Source organism: Phycodurus eques, chromosome 4, assembly GCF_024500275.1.
Source record: "Phycodurus eques isolate BA_2022a chromosome 4, UOR_Pequ_1.1, whole genome shotgun sequence".
NCBI classification, from domain to species: domain Eukaryota; kingdom Metazoa; phylum Chordata; class Actinopteri; order Syngnathiformes; family Syngnathidae; genus Phycodurus; species Phycodurus eques.
Genome location: NC_084528.1, coordinates 27,195,719 through 27,212,420, shown reverse-complemented (window position 1 = coordinate 27,212,420; position 16,702 = coordinate 27,195,719). Strand labels below are relative to the sequence as shown.

General features: G+C 40.0%; 1 protein-coding gene across 2 annotated transcripts in view; it reads right to left on the bottom strand.

The window, feature by feature from the left end:
- zgc:158766 (uncharacterized protein LOC100009641 homolog) overlaps window positions 1-2,577 on the bottom strand; it is a 28,339-nt gene extending 25,762 nt beyond the window's left edge. For both annotated transcript variants that reach the window (XM_061674923.1, XM_061674924.1), the window contains exon 1: window positions 2,366-2,577. In XM_061674923.1, the coding sequence (XP_061530907.1) occupies window positions 2,366-2,434 (69 nt within the window). In that variant the 5' untranslated portion in view covers window positions 2,435-2,577. The remainder of the gene's footprint in view (window positions 1-2,365) is intronic.
- Window positions 2,578-16,702: the final 14,125 nt, after the last annotated feature.

The window sequence follows — 16,702 nt, the reverse complement described above, 5'->3', positions numbered from 1 at the left end:
TCCAATAGTTTTTAAATTGGGAAGAACTTAGAATGACAGAGATTATAAACAAAAAATAAAAGCATACACAAAGGCTATACATCTGAGAGAAAGGTGGAGCGAGAGTGATCAAGAGGTGCTCACTGACACATTTAGTGGGTCACGGGCACAAAAGGCTGCCTACCAGGCATCCAGTGGACCATGAAGCCAGCAGGGGAGTGTAACAGGAGAGCCAACAGATACGCTGCTCCAGAGAGCCTCACAGGCAGCAGGATGATGCCAAAAGGCCAGAAGTTCCTTGGACATGCCAGGCCATTTAAAGACCAAATAAACTCTTAGCACTGAACATATATGTTTTGATCAGAACTTACAGAAATCATTAATGAGGAATTGTTGAGGAGTGTAACCTTTGCTTCAGAGCAAGCGGATGCCTTCGACATTGACTAAGTCTGTGTGCAAACAGATTTGTTGTTGTGGCAATGCCATAGTGACCATATATAACTACAATGTCCTCTGCCAACCCTGAACTGTCGACAAAAGTGGAAATTTAAATTGTGGTCTATTTTTCCTGTCTATCCATTTATTAGTTAGCAGACTTCTTCTGGGTTTGTTGAGGATGACAACCAAACTGTTGTCATTAGGATTCTGGGTCAAACTTCAATCCACCTTCATCCAGAGTCTCGCCATCCAATACAACACCAACACATCACCAGTGTAAAAATAGCAATACAATATAGATATTAGATAATCAAATAACTACCCTGTTAGTTCCAATTACATGAAAGTGAAGGCTATCTTTATACGTGTGTTGTAACCACAGCCTAAACGACAACTGTGTATTGGTACAGTAAATACAAGAGGGTTATCTCTTTATGATGAAAGTTAACCTTTAAGGGTCACACACAGCAAGATCAACATTTAGGGAAGTTCTGAGTGGAAAAACCGACCACCCACCTAGTTACCGCGCAACAGATACAGTCAGGTCAAGAAGTATTTCGACAAGGACAGAGTTTCTATGACTTTATATAACACCACAATGGATTTAACATATGCCATTGAAGAGCTTTAATTTGAAAGGTTCCTAAAAAGTATGGCATTTACCAATTGGAAATAATACAATAACAAGAGTGACGTCATTTTTAGGTGCTTTGAAGACTGCAAAGAAATGTTAACAAAGTTTTAAAAAGCCAATATCTGGAAACTTACAAGTTGATTATGAGACCCACACCGAATGTAGGGAAGCACAACTGTGTCGTGGTTCTGGGCAAAAGCTGTTTTTAAAAAAGTCTCACACTAGTTCAGAGAAAGACCTGATTTATGTTGCCGGCCGACTGATGTCTTTGTCTGAGAGGATGTAAACAACACTAGCTGCAGGATATTGTTCTCGAGCAGCCCATGCTGACCTCTTTGACTCAATGCATTGGTATTATGCTACACTCCTCAACAAACACTTGTGCACATATTTCTTTGCATAAATGGAAAAGTGTGAATACGAGCGGCGCAAATGATCTGCAAAATGACACCAGAGTCAAAGGAGATCAAGGAAGAACCTGTTGATTCTGTGAAGGGTAAATATAGAACTGGTGCGTACCAAAACAAGTTAGGAGTTGATCAAGGAAAGTTGCTTATCAGAGAGGATACAAAGTTGTGTACTTCACTGACCCCAGCAGGGATACAAAGCATTCGCTTTAAATCTTGTTTTCTATTGTTTGAGTGTTATCACATATATCTAACCACCAAAATAAAGCCTGGAGAGTTGGACTATCTCTACCTTACAAATCAAGCCGATGATCAAGAGCAGACACCAAATTCGCCCTCAAATGCAGAGACAACAAACTTTATCCAATTATTATTGTAATTCAATACACTTAAAGTGATAATCAAGTGTCCTTCTGAGTGAACACATGGTGATTCTTTGCGGCAGGATCGCTGCAAACGTACAAATTGTACACTCAATATACACGTATTATGGTGCAATACGTGCAGCCTATAAAAAGGTAAAATATTAGCAATCAAAAATATTTGGAGATAAATACTTTACATTAACCAGTATGGTTAATTGAAAAACATTTATCTCCAGATAATATATTGACACTATATTCAAAACACAAATAAGTGTTTTTAATTTTCTAATTAACAATACAAACAAATGTGGAGAAACATGCTTGTCATTGTACAGCTAAAATATGCAACATCAGCATCCACATTTTTCCTCTCATTGTTTTATGAAAATACAAATAGACTGGCTATGCTTAGGGCTAAAGAGTCATACAGTGTGAACAGTGACGCCAGTATGCACAATAACGTATGAACAGCTACTAAAGGTTTATACCCAGTACACGCCAACACAAGTAACCAAATGTCAAAGCACATGTCAAGTCCATACCTTAATACTCAGGTAGTTGTCACAACTTCTCGACTTGGTTCTGGAGTGCATTTTGCCAAGTGACAACATTTAGGCACCTGATCAAAATCCCAGTTCTTTGACAAAGAAATAAGTAGTGTCAAATCCAAGCTGTACAATCCAGTGTATGATCAGCACTGTGCTGCCTTATCACTGGGTCCATATCCAGTGCTTGTGCTTTGTGGCAGCTGGAGGCAAATAAACTCCTGCCGGGGCGTGAGAGAGGCAGTGCAATGGAGTCCCCGTCACTCACCCTCACTCCCTCCTCCTATCCAGAATACACCCCCCCCCCCCCCCCCCCCCCCCCAGCAGCCCAGCCCAGCCCAGCCTCTCTACATTGAAAGTCTCTTCCAGCTGGATAAATGCATACAACTGCAACACATCATTGTAAACACGCACACACACACTACCTGGTCTGCGCACCCCCACTTGCCTGGAGCCCAAAACTCTCCACCCAGCAGGGGTCGGACTCTGACTAACTCCTCTCTGGTCCACTGACCCCTTGTACCCCTACCTCCACAAGCAGCTCCCCACACCCCTCCTGGCCACAATGGGCCCTCTTTTGTCCCGACAATACAAATGGACTAGGGTTTCAGCTTATTCTGCTGCTTTTCAAAGGGGGAAAAAGAAAGGAAGACATCAGCACAGGATTGGTGGTTCGGGTCACTCACGACAATAGCATTCCCCTTAAATTTGGTCAGGGGAAAACCCAATCCTTTAACTTGCCAGTACAACCCTGTGACACATGTGGGACATGCTTCTGTTGAGTGAGATAAATATGAGATCTTAAAAGCAGATTTGTCTTGGAAGAAGATAAATTAACCACAAAGTGGGGTGAAAGGTGCAACAATTTGTTGAAGCATTTGTTATGTGTGATGTTCGTAATACTCAGGATACTTTTGTTCAAGTTATCTGGAGTCAAATTAAGTCAGCATTCCAATCAATATAACTATCAACTCCAGAAATGTATCTGTGTCAATTCTGTTGAAGTAACACGACAAATAAAAAAAATAATCTCTGAAAATTGCAGTACTCTGCATAAAACGGCCGTAATTCCAAAATGGTGAATGCCATATTTTTAGGAACCTTTCTAAAATTAAAGCTGTACAACTTGATAAATCATTCAGGTGTCATCACAAAAACTCTTTCATTGTCCAAATATTTCTGGACTTTATTGTACACGTTCTCAGGAGTGAATGCATACTTTGTGTAAAATAAATAAATAAATAAATAATCACATGAAGCAATGTTGCTTAGACAAAGAAGGTAGTGAGTATAGGTAATCATAGGTATGCAAATTGCACGGCCTTGTAAAAGGAAGATACACTGTCTCCTACTGAGTTAACGTAGCATGCGTTGCATCACGCAAACACGCTGTAAAGTTAAGTGTAAACTTCCATAGCAGTAAGGTATAAATAACTATTGTTATGGTGCATTTAGTCGCATGTACATTGCTTCTGTATAATCTGCTGTATAAACAGAAGCAGACATACTTCACATACACATTCTACAAATATACACTACTCACTCTCTCACAGTCAACCTATAATTTGTGCAAGCCGCGCCATTTGCAGTGGCTACACTGTCAGCAAGGGCGGCCTTTTCTACTTTTTTTCTCTTTTGCCTTCTTTTTAATCCTTACTTATCTAATTATGATGGAATTGCTGCACATTCGCAGCAAAAAACAAAAAACAAAACAAAAAAAAAAGGTGGGGGGTTCAAGTGGAAGTCATCAAGCATTCCCGGTTGGGGCCTGAGCGAGAAATGCAAGCATGTCACGTCAAGGATGGCCTCTATGGTTGCGTTTAGTCCAAATGTATAATTTAGCGTGAGCAAGCGAAAATGCAGGCGTGTCTGCATGGCCACATGGTGAGAAGTTATGTTTGTGACATTCTGGAGCAGCTAGTCTGGAGAAAAAAAAAAAAAAAAAAAAAAAAAGCTTAACAAACGTGGAAAGTAAAATTGTCAGTACAATATTGCCCGTTAACTATGCAGGATAAATATGTCAATTGATGGATATAATTTGCAAAATACAATTTAGGTTACTCATAAAAGTGTGGCTTTGTTAGAACAGAAAGAAGAGGGCAAAAAATATAAAATATATTGTCTATAAATTAGACACAGTAATATTAGTTGTTTTCATGGTGGTCATAAATGTATTTTTGGTTGTGTCCTATGTGACTTTTGCCTCCCCTGTGTCCACTAGAGGAGGCTTGTGTGTTGCCCTACTATACTGGAATAAACAGTCAACAACTTCAGTGCCCCAGGACTTAAAGCTGTGTTTGAATTCAGGAAGATTTATCACCCCCCCCCAAAAAAAAAGGTTTCTGTACGCTGTGGCCTTGGACACTATAATTACCAACATGTTTGGATTCAAAGACGACGGCCACTCGAAGATCGGCTCTCTCTTAATATTGTTTGTGCAACTAGAGAAATTAAACTTTTCCTGTTGTTTTTCCATGCACAGCCACAAGATTTAAAAATAGCCACATTTACGCAGGCTTCTGGTTAGTGTTATTTATGTGATGTGAAGAAGCGATATGCCTGTCCCTTGGGTGGCATGCCAGCTGATAAAACAATCATGGGAACATATTAGCTAGATGTCACAAGAACAGCAGTCATCATTTTTCATGCTCGTATCTTCGTATCCAACAAACATAAATTGATTTAACAAAGTAGCTATTTGGGCAAAGGATCTTTCAATATTACTTCTGTTTTGGATGTGAACAAGCTCTCACATAAATGTATCAACTGACGCATTCAAAAGACATTTTAGCTACATTACATTTACTGTAGTTGCCTCAGTATGTGTGATACAGTGCGGTTCTTCATCACTGCAAAATACAACTAGAATAACAAACATACTGTTAAATTAAAAACTATCAATCAGAACTGAGCTTTATTATCTTTGTAAAGGTAGACATTTGGAGACTGCTTTTATTGGATCACTTTAGACTGTGCAAATGTTATTTATATGTAATAATTTAAATCAATGAAAATTCCTACTCATCTTATAATTGGAAACCCATTGTTTCGTTGAACAACTTTTATGGCACTTTTACAGAAATACTCACAGAACTAAATCGATTTAATACCTTGACAATCAAATGACCTGGATGAATGAAAATATTCACAGGTATTTAACAGAAATTGTAAAAACATGAAGGATGCACAGTGGGACACACTGTGGTAGTTTCAGTACAATAGCATGAAATGAGTAATGCGGGAAATGTTTAAAAATGAAGTTAAACCAAATGCCCTCTTAGCTGTAAATGGGTGGGTGGTCATTTGCAATTAAGCACACACAGAAACACACACAAACATGAAACTGTGGAATGTGACACCTTGGTCCTATCTCACTTCGTAGCGACCTCATAGTGCCACAGCGGCCACCCAACAGTTGCTATGAAAACGTCTTCATCTTCTCTCGCGCTACTCCGCTACTCGCTTTTTTACACTCAAAATCACATTACATGCGAAAAAAAAACATCTGGTGAATCCACTTGAGGTAAAGCTTGCATCCAAAATATGACATTCCAAAGTACAGAGCCCACTTTCTATAACCAACAGGCAACAAGTAAGAATGAATGAACCCATGTAAGACTGTCTTTGTTCAACAGTATCTATCTATATATCTATGCATCTTTACTTACAGGTCACATTTTTGGGAGGATCAGAGGACGTCAGTCATCGCTGCCTTCCATCCAGCCTTTTGATCTCATATCCCGTCAACGTGCAGATGTACGCACTCTCATCTTCTGCTGCTTCTGACCTGGCCTCCTAACAGCCACTCACTTTAAGATCCCATGTGAACTGTTCCTCCTCTGTTGCGAGCCATGATGTCACCACACAAATGCAAACAGCTACGCAAACACACGCACACCCCATTCGGCTCCGGCGCACATGGGAGGATACTTTGAGTCAAATTTGGGGTCTCTCGCAGCAAAGATTGTGACGCAGCTGTTGCGTGAGCAAACCCGAGATCGCGTTGAAGCGAGAGGAGGACGCCACCTGTCACAGACCCCCCCCCCAATGTACCTTAGCCCCCCGCTGTGTGGGTGTCTTACTCCAACACAAAAGCCTGTGTTTTCTCTGAGCACGCGAGCACAGGTGGCTAGGTCGAGTTACAGAGGTGGCTCCCACACTCTTCAAAGTGCAAACTTGGTCTGACAGAGTTCATATAAAGTTTGCATAGTGCTGTGTAATCAAGGAGTTCCTAATTAACTATACAACACAGACCGTGCTTTCAACTTATCAAAGGACTCCAATATTTAGTCCAATAGTTTATACCCTCCTTGCACAGAATTGCCTGAGTGCCCCCGCATGAATTAACAATAATTTAGGATCAACCACAACTTAAAGACTGACTGACTTACTGCTGCTTATCCCACAATGCCTGCTGTGAAGTATAAATGCATTGCTTTTATCCACAGTTTATAAAACCAGTGCCACAAAAATCTTGAAATAATGACTCATGTAACAGGTCATTATAATGCAGAAAGCTCAGAAATACTCTGCTCTTCTGTGGTTAACCATGTTGGTTATCACATAAAATTCTAAGACAAAACAGGCTGTTATTGTAGTTTACAGAAATGAAACCGATTTTCTCTCTCACTGATTATGCAGACAGAAGGTAAACAAAGCAGCAGTCAAGGAAGTCACAGTTTTGAGGATAAGCACTCACCTCTGGCCAAAGTGCAGTTCTGCGGTGTCAGTGTCTGACTCGCTGGGCTGCACGGGGCTGACAGCTGTCGAACCAGACGAAAAGACCTGCCCCCAAGTCTTGTAGGAACCTGACGTGTTCCATCAAACACACTGCTGAGGCTGGCCTGAAAATGATCGCAAAATTAAGGCAAGCCAGACAGAAAAGGTTCTCCCAGCCGCCCCCACCACATACCCCCACACCCTCCAGGCATCCCAATTCCTCGCTGGGGCGTAGACCAGTCGTTTTATCTGCACCCATCTCCTCCTGTGTGTACACTGTGATTGGAGGCCAGAGTGGTGCAGCTCCACTGGGCTACCATGTCAACAAGTATATAAACACCAAACTATATTCCATGTAGGGAAATGCCAATAGTGGTGTGTAAATATTAGAGCTCCATCATCCCTATAACTTATGCACAGGTGTCATGTTGAAATCTGCTGGGAAATAAAGGACAAATGTGCCGATAAAATAACAAAAGGTTTGTCAGTGAACGGGGATCAAAGGACAATGGAGCACCTGACAAGAGTGCAATCCTTGTGATGGTACCAGATGCCCTGTATTGTTATACGGATTACTAGAGCCACTCAGCAAACACCTCCAGGTGTGCATTCCACACCATTAGGGGGAAAGGTGGGAGCCACTCCTGAATCAATAAAAATAGCTGACTTCTCTCTCCCTCTCGCATACCTGAGCTGAAGAAAAGACTGCAGGAGCAGGGTTAAGTGCCACTTGCTTCCACCAAGTTCAATTCCCCGCGGTGGGGTTCCGATCGATGTAGGATGGCAAATGGCTACGACAGTAAAGGCAAATAGGGTGATATAAGTGTGAAGCATCAAGAACGTCAATTACGTAATCCGCTGTTGTCGTCCCACTACATTGTAACACAGGAGTGACACTTTTACGTCAACCAATCAATTGGACAGGAGCGATCATGTATGATCAAAGCTCGATTTGAATGAGTAAGATACCGAATTGATCCAACCTGTTTTATCACAGTCTGTCAGGCACACCCACCTATTTAAGGATTTGTTGATGACGAACACACTGTCAAAGTGTTCGACACTCATCCATGCAAGGTGAAGGTGAGTCTGATTGCTTGTTTGTTTATATATGCCCTGCAATCGGCTGTCGACAAGTCCAGGGTGTACCCCACACTTTGCCCAAAGTCAGCTGGGACAGTTGCTACTGGATGTTTAGTGGTTGTGCTGCTTTCACAAACTTTAAGGGCCCAACAAGATAAAAACATTGTCAGTTTGGCCATTTGTTTACATGAAGACAATGTATTGGAGCTTGAAAATGCAAGCAGGTCTCAGAGGAAACGTTGCAGACACCGTTATCGCTTACATCTAAACACTGAGAATGGTCATCTGTGAAATGACAGCACATGCCCATGCAAGTTAAGTCTGGACATGTGTGACTTTGTTACAGCCACAGTCCTGCTGTACTGTTTGTGCGTTTAACAGTTCTTATGAAAAGAAGACTAATACTGCAACACTACTATCATGCAGATTTATAGAACATACAGCACATAAGTCAAATTCTAAACCCACGTATAATGCAGTACAAGCGTGGTATTCAAAAGACAGTTTGGGATTAGGCATGGCCAAGCATGTATAGAACAGTGTTTTCAGACATTTTTGTAGGTCTATGTGAAAGTGTGTACATGACACTTGTCCAAAACGCAAAGACAAACAATCTGTTTTTGCACGGTTATTTCCCACGTTTTCAAATGTTTGCATTTTCACGCATTAAAATGCCTTTGTAGTGTAAGAGCTGCCAAAGTGAGACCCTTTTTCATTCATTTTCACTTACAAACTGTCATCGATACATCCATTTTTGCCTCTGTTGGAGAAATTTCAAGCAAAGCCTTCCTGCAGTAAAAACTGCACCTCACACAGTTCTGTAAAGTTTGCAAGGGGCGGAGCACCGCACACCAGCCATGGATGTAAGATGAAGGGAGAACGAGACAGAAGGCTCATCTTTGGTCTGGACCGTACACCTGGTCTACTCTGGGTCTTTAATCTTGGTGGGAAGGAGCAGAAATTAGAGGCTCCCTCCCGCATCCCTCATGCTGGATCGAGTTACCACGTTGGCGTTTAAAGATTCACCACACATGAATCACTGGCAAGCTCAAGTTGAGGCACTGTGATACAAGAAGATGGGTTACAAATTCCCACAGTGTTTTAAAAGCATTTTAGAATGTTTTTTAACCTCAGGCAATAAGTGTTTTTTTTTTAATCCTCTCACTTCTATTTCACTCATTTTCAATCAAAACCCAGGATACATACAGTAAATAAATGACAGAGGAATTGCTTGATGATAAGCTATTACATTATAAACTATACTGTTATAAGGACAGATGTTCCGTGGAAAAAACAGAGAAAGAGGGGTGGGGGGAGGAAAGAGGGATGCGGGGAGAGAATGATTGGGAGGGCGAGGTGTTTCCTGTTTCCATTGCTCTAATTATACCACTCCCATGTGGACAGGGCCCATCAATTTGGGGACATTTTTCATTGAGGATCTTCCCAATACAAATGTCAGTTATGCGCATGTCCATGAACAACACACAAGACATAATCCACACATGCAAAAGAGAGATACTGAGCATTCAGCATGAGGTGATATCACCATTTTGAATGTTAAAATCCAATCCGAACGCCATGATATTAACATGTAGGTGGATTATAATGAACAAAAATGTTGCTCAACACAGTTATATGAGCCACTGATGTACTGTAAACACCTCACATCTGATCACACACACAAACACGCTGACTTATCATGCACACTCAGCATATCACTACAATTGAGACCGCCTGTTTTTGTTTAAACTAAACTTGTGCCACATCTGCTCTTGAGTCCTTGTCACTGTAATAATTACATGCCTGTTTAAAGATGCCAACAAGATAAATCAGTGATATGATATGGCGTTAGAGTGATGTTGAGGGTCTGGACAAAGCTTCTGAGGGTATCACAAAAGCATTTTAAAAATAGGAACACTTTTTCGAAATTGCTGGGAGTGTATTGTTTTGGAGTAGAGTAAGCATACTGCCCTCCTCTGGCAGGTAACTCAAACACATACAGCAAATCTGGTCCCAAAAGTGAACTGGTTGACCTTCTAGTGAGCTAGACACATTCATAGAGACCCACTTCCTGTGTAAAATGCCTGAATTTTGTGCAAAATGGGAAAAATCTTACAACTGAAACAAAAGTGCTCCTACAGAAATGTTACTTGGATAAGTGTTTTTGCGAATAATAAATACAGAATACAAAATAAAAACATACGTGCAATGAATATATACACTATCCCCTAACCACTGTTTTTTCCCCCAATGAACATAACAATAGATTCATCAAAGTGTAGAAACTGTTAATGTGAAAAAAGTGCTTTTCTTTCCATAAGGACATTTCTAAAAGATCCCCAAACTTTTAAACAGTAGTGTATATTTTTTTAAAATAATATGAAAATAGATTTGTTAAAAATATATTCTTAACCAGTGAAAGGTTTGTACATGCCTTCTCATTCAATAAAATAAGAACCTGAATCCTAACTTTTGTTATCACAGCAAGCTATAAATATACTATAAGAATAGGTCAAACAATAACACATGGCTAATAAAAAAAATCTAAAAATCATACTTTCATTAAAAAGAAAAGAAAAATATATTTAATCAAAGCAAGTCTGAGATCCGCCTTTTAGAATGCAAAAGAGTTGCTGAGAAGAGAGGTGGGGGGGTTGCCAGACAGAAGAAAAAGAAAGATGGAGAATGAGAAGCCTGAAGAGTCATCGAAGCAGCCTTCATCCAACAGCTCTCATTGCCTAGCAACCTTTTCACCAAGCACACACAGTGTGTCACGGCGGCACTTGCTTGCAATTAACACAATTAAAACTACAACATCTGCATTTCTAATACTAATATACAGGATGCAAAGTGTTTCATGGCTTTCACACCTCTGAGTAAACATTCTTTAGCACACGAATGCTGATGCATGCGTGACAATAAGCATCTGATTAAGGTACCGAACTGCATCAGAATATTTGTTGATGATCTGATCTGCAAATGCTGTTATATCACATCTTAGGGTTTATAAATACTGTAACGGTAGAGTACTTACTCATGATTTTGAAATGTATTGTAAAGTCAAATGGCCAAACATAGCACGTACAAACTGAGGTCGCAGGAGTTGGACTACACTGTAGAATCAGATTACAATTCCAAATCTTATCTTTCTTACAGAGTTCAAAAGTACTGTATAGTGGAAATCCCGATGTGTACACTTTTTAGTTTGAGTAAAGTTTTTTTGTTGTAAAAAAAAAACCAACAAAAAAAAAAAACATCCTACGTCACACAAATGTCAAAATTCACCTCTACAAGTGTTTAGATTTTTCTTTGGCTTCTTTTGTGATGTCACCATAGAAGGTTAGTTGGTATAGCAAAAAAGAAGAGTGGGATAATAACCAGAGTACCAGAATTGGAACTCGTCGACAAAGTGGTATACTTAGTCCTGACTGCTCAGTACAATAAGTCGACAATTATAGCAATAAAAGACAAACAATGGAGAGTGAACTGAGCTTTGTCTTTACTGTATGTGAAACAACTCACCTCCATGGAACAAGCACCAATCTTCCCTAGGAAAGTTATTAAATATTTTTAGAATCGACTGTTATTACCAATTATACCATCAATTAAAGAAGTAATTGGATAAAAACACATGTTGCATTATTAAGCATATTATTTAAACATTATTTTTGTCCACTTAGGGGTCGCCATCATCACGTTCGACTGCAGTATCTGTGACTTTGAGTGTGTAAGGCTTTAAAAGGCGGGGCCTGGCCAGTTGAGTGACGTGGGTGTCAGCGAATGAGAGTGTAGAGTTGGCTAGCTGTTAACTGGCTAACTGTTAGCCAGTCTGCGTGTTGAGTGACTTGCCGTGTGTTTCGGCTATCAGCCGCTCGTGTATGAATGTGCTTATTATGTTTTTGTTTTCTTCTTGTTTGTTCAATAAAGTGATTGAAAGTGAACTGGCAGCTGACCACTTGCGGGGGGCATTACAATAGTTGTAACTAGCGATGGTAGGTTATATTAAATTAGCTAACATTGATACATTACCGTGTTTTGGTGACCGCAGACGTGCTAGTGTGGTACACATTGCACTTTATCTTTCTTGTTAAGTGTGAAATGATCCTAAACGTTGGACAAATTCTGTTTTTTAGAGATATCTATCCTCCTCCCTCGCCACCATCATGCCAACTTATTTCTACATTGAGTGGTGCATCGGACTGCAATAACATTAGTCTGTTTGGAAAAATGATCCTAGCGAAGCTTCGAGGCTGAGGTTTTGCTTTGACCTTTTTTTGTAATCAAATTATTTTGATTAATTTTTGCAGCCCAAGACTAAATTAATTAAATTTCCCTTATTTCCTAATGACAAACTTCCAAATTCACAAAAATATCACACTAGAAAATATTTTTGTTTTGTTTTTATTTTACTTCAGAATTGTGATGTTTGTAATTTATGTTTTTGAAAAAAGAAAACAAATATTCATACACATAGAGTACATTAAAGTATGCTAATATTTAACAGAGAAATTAGAATGTTTGATCAGTTTTACTAGTTAGTTTTACTTTGTCCTCTTCATTCTATTCTATTAACTTGTTTATTTCTGGTTGTAAAATTGGTTCAACACTGCAACAAAAAAGGTATCAATCCATCCATCCATTTTCTTTACCGCTTATCCTCACTAGGGTCGCGGGCTGCTGGAGCCTATCCCAGCTATCTTCGGGCGGGAGGCGGTGCACACCCTGAACCGGTCGCCAGCCAATCGCAGGGCACATACAAACAAACAACCATTAGCATCCACATTCACGGGCAATTTAGAGTACCGATCCACCAACCACGCATGTTTTTGGGATGCGGGAGGAAACCGGAGTGCCCGGAGAAAACCCACCCAGGCACGGGGAGAACATGCAAACTCCACATAGGCGGGGCCGGGATTTGAACCCCGGTCACCAGAACTGTGAGGCAGATGTGCTAAACAGTCGTCACCGTGCCGGCCAAAAAACGTATAATAAAAAAAAATTATAGATATTTGACCCCTCTCGTGCAGCCAGCTCCTCTTCACCCCAACTTATCCCAACTTATTGAACCGGTCAAAAATTAGAGTAGCGCATATACTCTTCCTCTTTTGTGTTGCACTTGAGAGTCAGAATTAGGGAACCGTTTTCCCTCCACATTAAAGCGGGGCTGCTCAGCTCGGGGCTTAATCAAGTGGAAATGGGAATAGGGAGGTGTGGGGGGGTCAGGATTGCGGGGTGCAGGGTAGAATGGCACAATTGTTCACATAAAGGCCTCATGTTGAGCCCACTTTGAAGTTTCAGTTGGGGAGGGTGAGCAGCGTGTATGCAGTGAGGGGGGCATCTGTTGCGGGGTTTTACAGTAGCAATACACCATTACGGTTTTGTGCATGGCGAAACACTGCAGGGATGCGAGAATGATCCTAAGTGAAGCTCATACTTTACTGCTAAAAACATAATAGCGTCTCAACAATCTTAACTATACAGGCACAATATCCCATTATTAGCTGGGTAATATTTCCCAATACTGTTCCTTCACATGGACACCCAGCAGCATCAACATTCAAGGGAGATTCCCCTCCATTTGTCCTAGTCCCATACAAGTAGACAGGCTCCCACTGATCTATTATGCTGCAAAGCCTTTCTCATGCATGTCTTGAATGCTCAGAGGATAATCACGTTTCCCTGAGACAGGCTAAGCTGCGCTAAATAAGCCCCGTATAGAGGGAGGAAAAAAGTTGTGCGGCACACAACGGTAATGCTGGAAACGTTGCAAGCTATGCTGACAAATGTAGAAAGGAGATTCAAGTGATTCCATTTAAACATGATGAGTCAATTTAAAGATGTATTTCCTACCTCTGTTCTTCCTGTTAGAGCAGGTGTATTTCAAGGATGCTGTATCGAGTCTTGTAAAAGCAAAATCCTTGTAGCGATTCCCACTCGTTGCACCTTTACACTCCGTGTTGAAACTTCTTCAGTAAACGAATGTGGAAATGCTGCGTAAAAAACATAGCAAAACTCAGACTAAACTGCAGTGCACACTTGTTGCTTGGTGGTGGATGTCAGAGTTGAGAGCAGCAGGTCCTCTGGGGGTGCACAAAGTGGATATTTGCATTTGATGGACCCTCCCCTCGCCTTTCATAGCTGCCATTGTTTGTCCCAGCCGGGGCTCGAATTCAGTCCTTCCCTAAATCCCCTCACCACTGGAGCAGGGAATGCTGATTTTTTTTCCCTCTCCTGCGCTGCCGGCAATAAACAAAAGACACGTTGCTACAAAGCCCAACTAGACACTATGCTGCATTTTTCCTCTCTCATTTATTTAGTGGACATAATATCATCTACTTGTCATTAACACTTTTCACTCCTTTTCGAGTGTGCATTTTCTTTTCATGCCCTTCGTTTGTTGCACTTGTACTAATACTTTCTTTTTTCTATGAGTATTTTTTTAATGGCAGATCGAAGTAAACAGAAATTAAAATGACAGTTTTATTTTTTATTTTTGGATGTATTACGACACGTGTAAGACATATTTAGCAACTTAACAAGCGCAGTTTCCATCGTGATGGGAATTGTCTAATCGGGACATAGGAGAACCAAAACAAGGTCCACTAAACTACATTTCTGGAACTTTCTTTTTTATGACTTATTAATGAACTTTAACTATATTTTTATCTTTCTGGGGTTTGCACACCTTCGACCAAGAGGCTAGTGGCCAAGCAGGGATTAAAACAATGATGCACAATTTTACAGTAAAAATCTCTGAATGTATAAAATATACTCTTAAATACTTGTATGTCACTGGAGATAAGGGATTAGATACTTGCCCTCTTGCATTTAAAAACAACCCCCCTCAAAAAAATCCAAAACGATAATTTGTGAAATTCAGCTACAAGATAACGAGTGCGCCATCATTAGTGGATCTTTGCTGCCATCTAGTGGCTGGCTCGTATTCATTAAAATAAAAATCGTCCTGCTACAAAAGCAAGATAGCAACAGTCCAAGCACAATATCACATTCAATTGAACTATATTCGGGTCTACATACTTTCCTGCTTTGGTTTAAGTATGTTATATTTCTTATTGGCGTTTCTATCCTTCCAAATAATTAGGAAGCCACAACCAAGATACTAAATTAGCATTATCGAATGGCTAGCAGCTAATTAGCAGTTAACTTAATAGTTCACAAACACGAGCGTCATATCGCTATGAATCTGATGGTAGCAACTATTTGTGCGCTAAAATTCTAAATCTATAGTTTCCTGGATTGAGTGCTAGATAAAGCCTCCCTTATAAGCCACAAAATGAACATTGATAGCAGGACACTTACGCATGCTTTCACACTGGAGTCACCATCGTGGCTGAACGGTGATACATCACGTCCCATACCATATAATCGTTTTCATTTCTTATTTCTTTTTTTTTTTTTGTCAAATATAGCTGCTGCATGTAACAGCAAAAAATTCACAGGATAATTTTAATGTTGCCATGTTGTTAAATGTCCCAAAATAACAGTATAACAATACTAAAAAAAAACCTGTTATCAGTTTCATTCCCACGTGCTTTTTCCTTTCAGCAGTCGATACATATACAATAATAAACTCGTTTCAAAAAATATTAACTCCCGCGTCCATCCATCTCTCGTCTCCACCAGTGGTTCTCAAACTGGGGTCCCTGTTTGTAGTTCTGCAAAATAATAATAATAAAATGATTGTTGTTGTTCTATTATTTAAAATGTGCATTTGCATAAAATGTGCATATAAAATAAAACATAACTTAATAAAGTAATTACTCCTCCCAAGAATAAAACTTGTAATACTATGAGAATAAAACTGTTGAGTGAAATTCACTTGTTAAAATGTCTTCACAAATAATTTTTTTCCTCTAAAATATATTGCATTTGTTATCTGAACAGTATGACTTTTCTCAAAAAGAGAACTTTTTAAATCCTATGGCATTTAAAAGCACACAATATATTTAATTGGTGTTTGGATTATGTGGAAAAAGAAAAACTATCCCAAGTATGGGGTTCCTGGACCCCAAAAAGTTTTGAGAACACCTGCTCAACATCACTTATCCTGTTTAGGGTTGCGCTGAGCTGAAGCCTACCCCATACGACAAAAAAAATAAATAAAAACGACTCCACCCTGGACTGTTATTCCAGTTATTCACAGGACACATAGAGACAGACAACCATTCAGCCTTGCATTTACACCATCACAGACTTAGAACTGAACCCATGTTGCCTGCATGGAAGTCAGGCAAGTGAACCACCAAACCATCAATGGCTAACGTGAACTCTATAATGTTTATTACCGTATATAAAAGACAAAACACACATAATTATATTCTTGATGACATATGCCTAATTATACAGTAAAATGTTGATATTCATATTTTTTTTTATACAGTACATATAGTTAGATATTTTTTTTGGGAATAAAAACTGTCAGTGGTGATTTGATAAACCCCCTGCCCCTCCCCCCCCCCCCCCCCCCCCCCCCAACCCCCGTACCCCTCCCCCCAAATATTTCAACTCCAA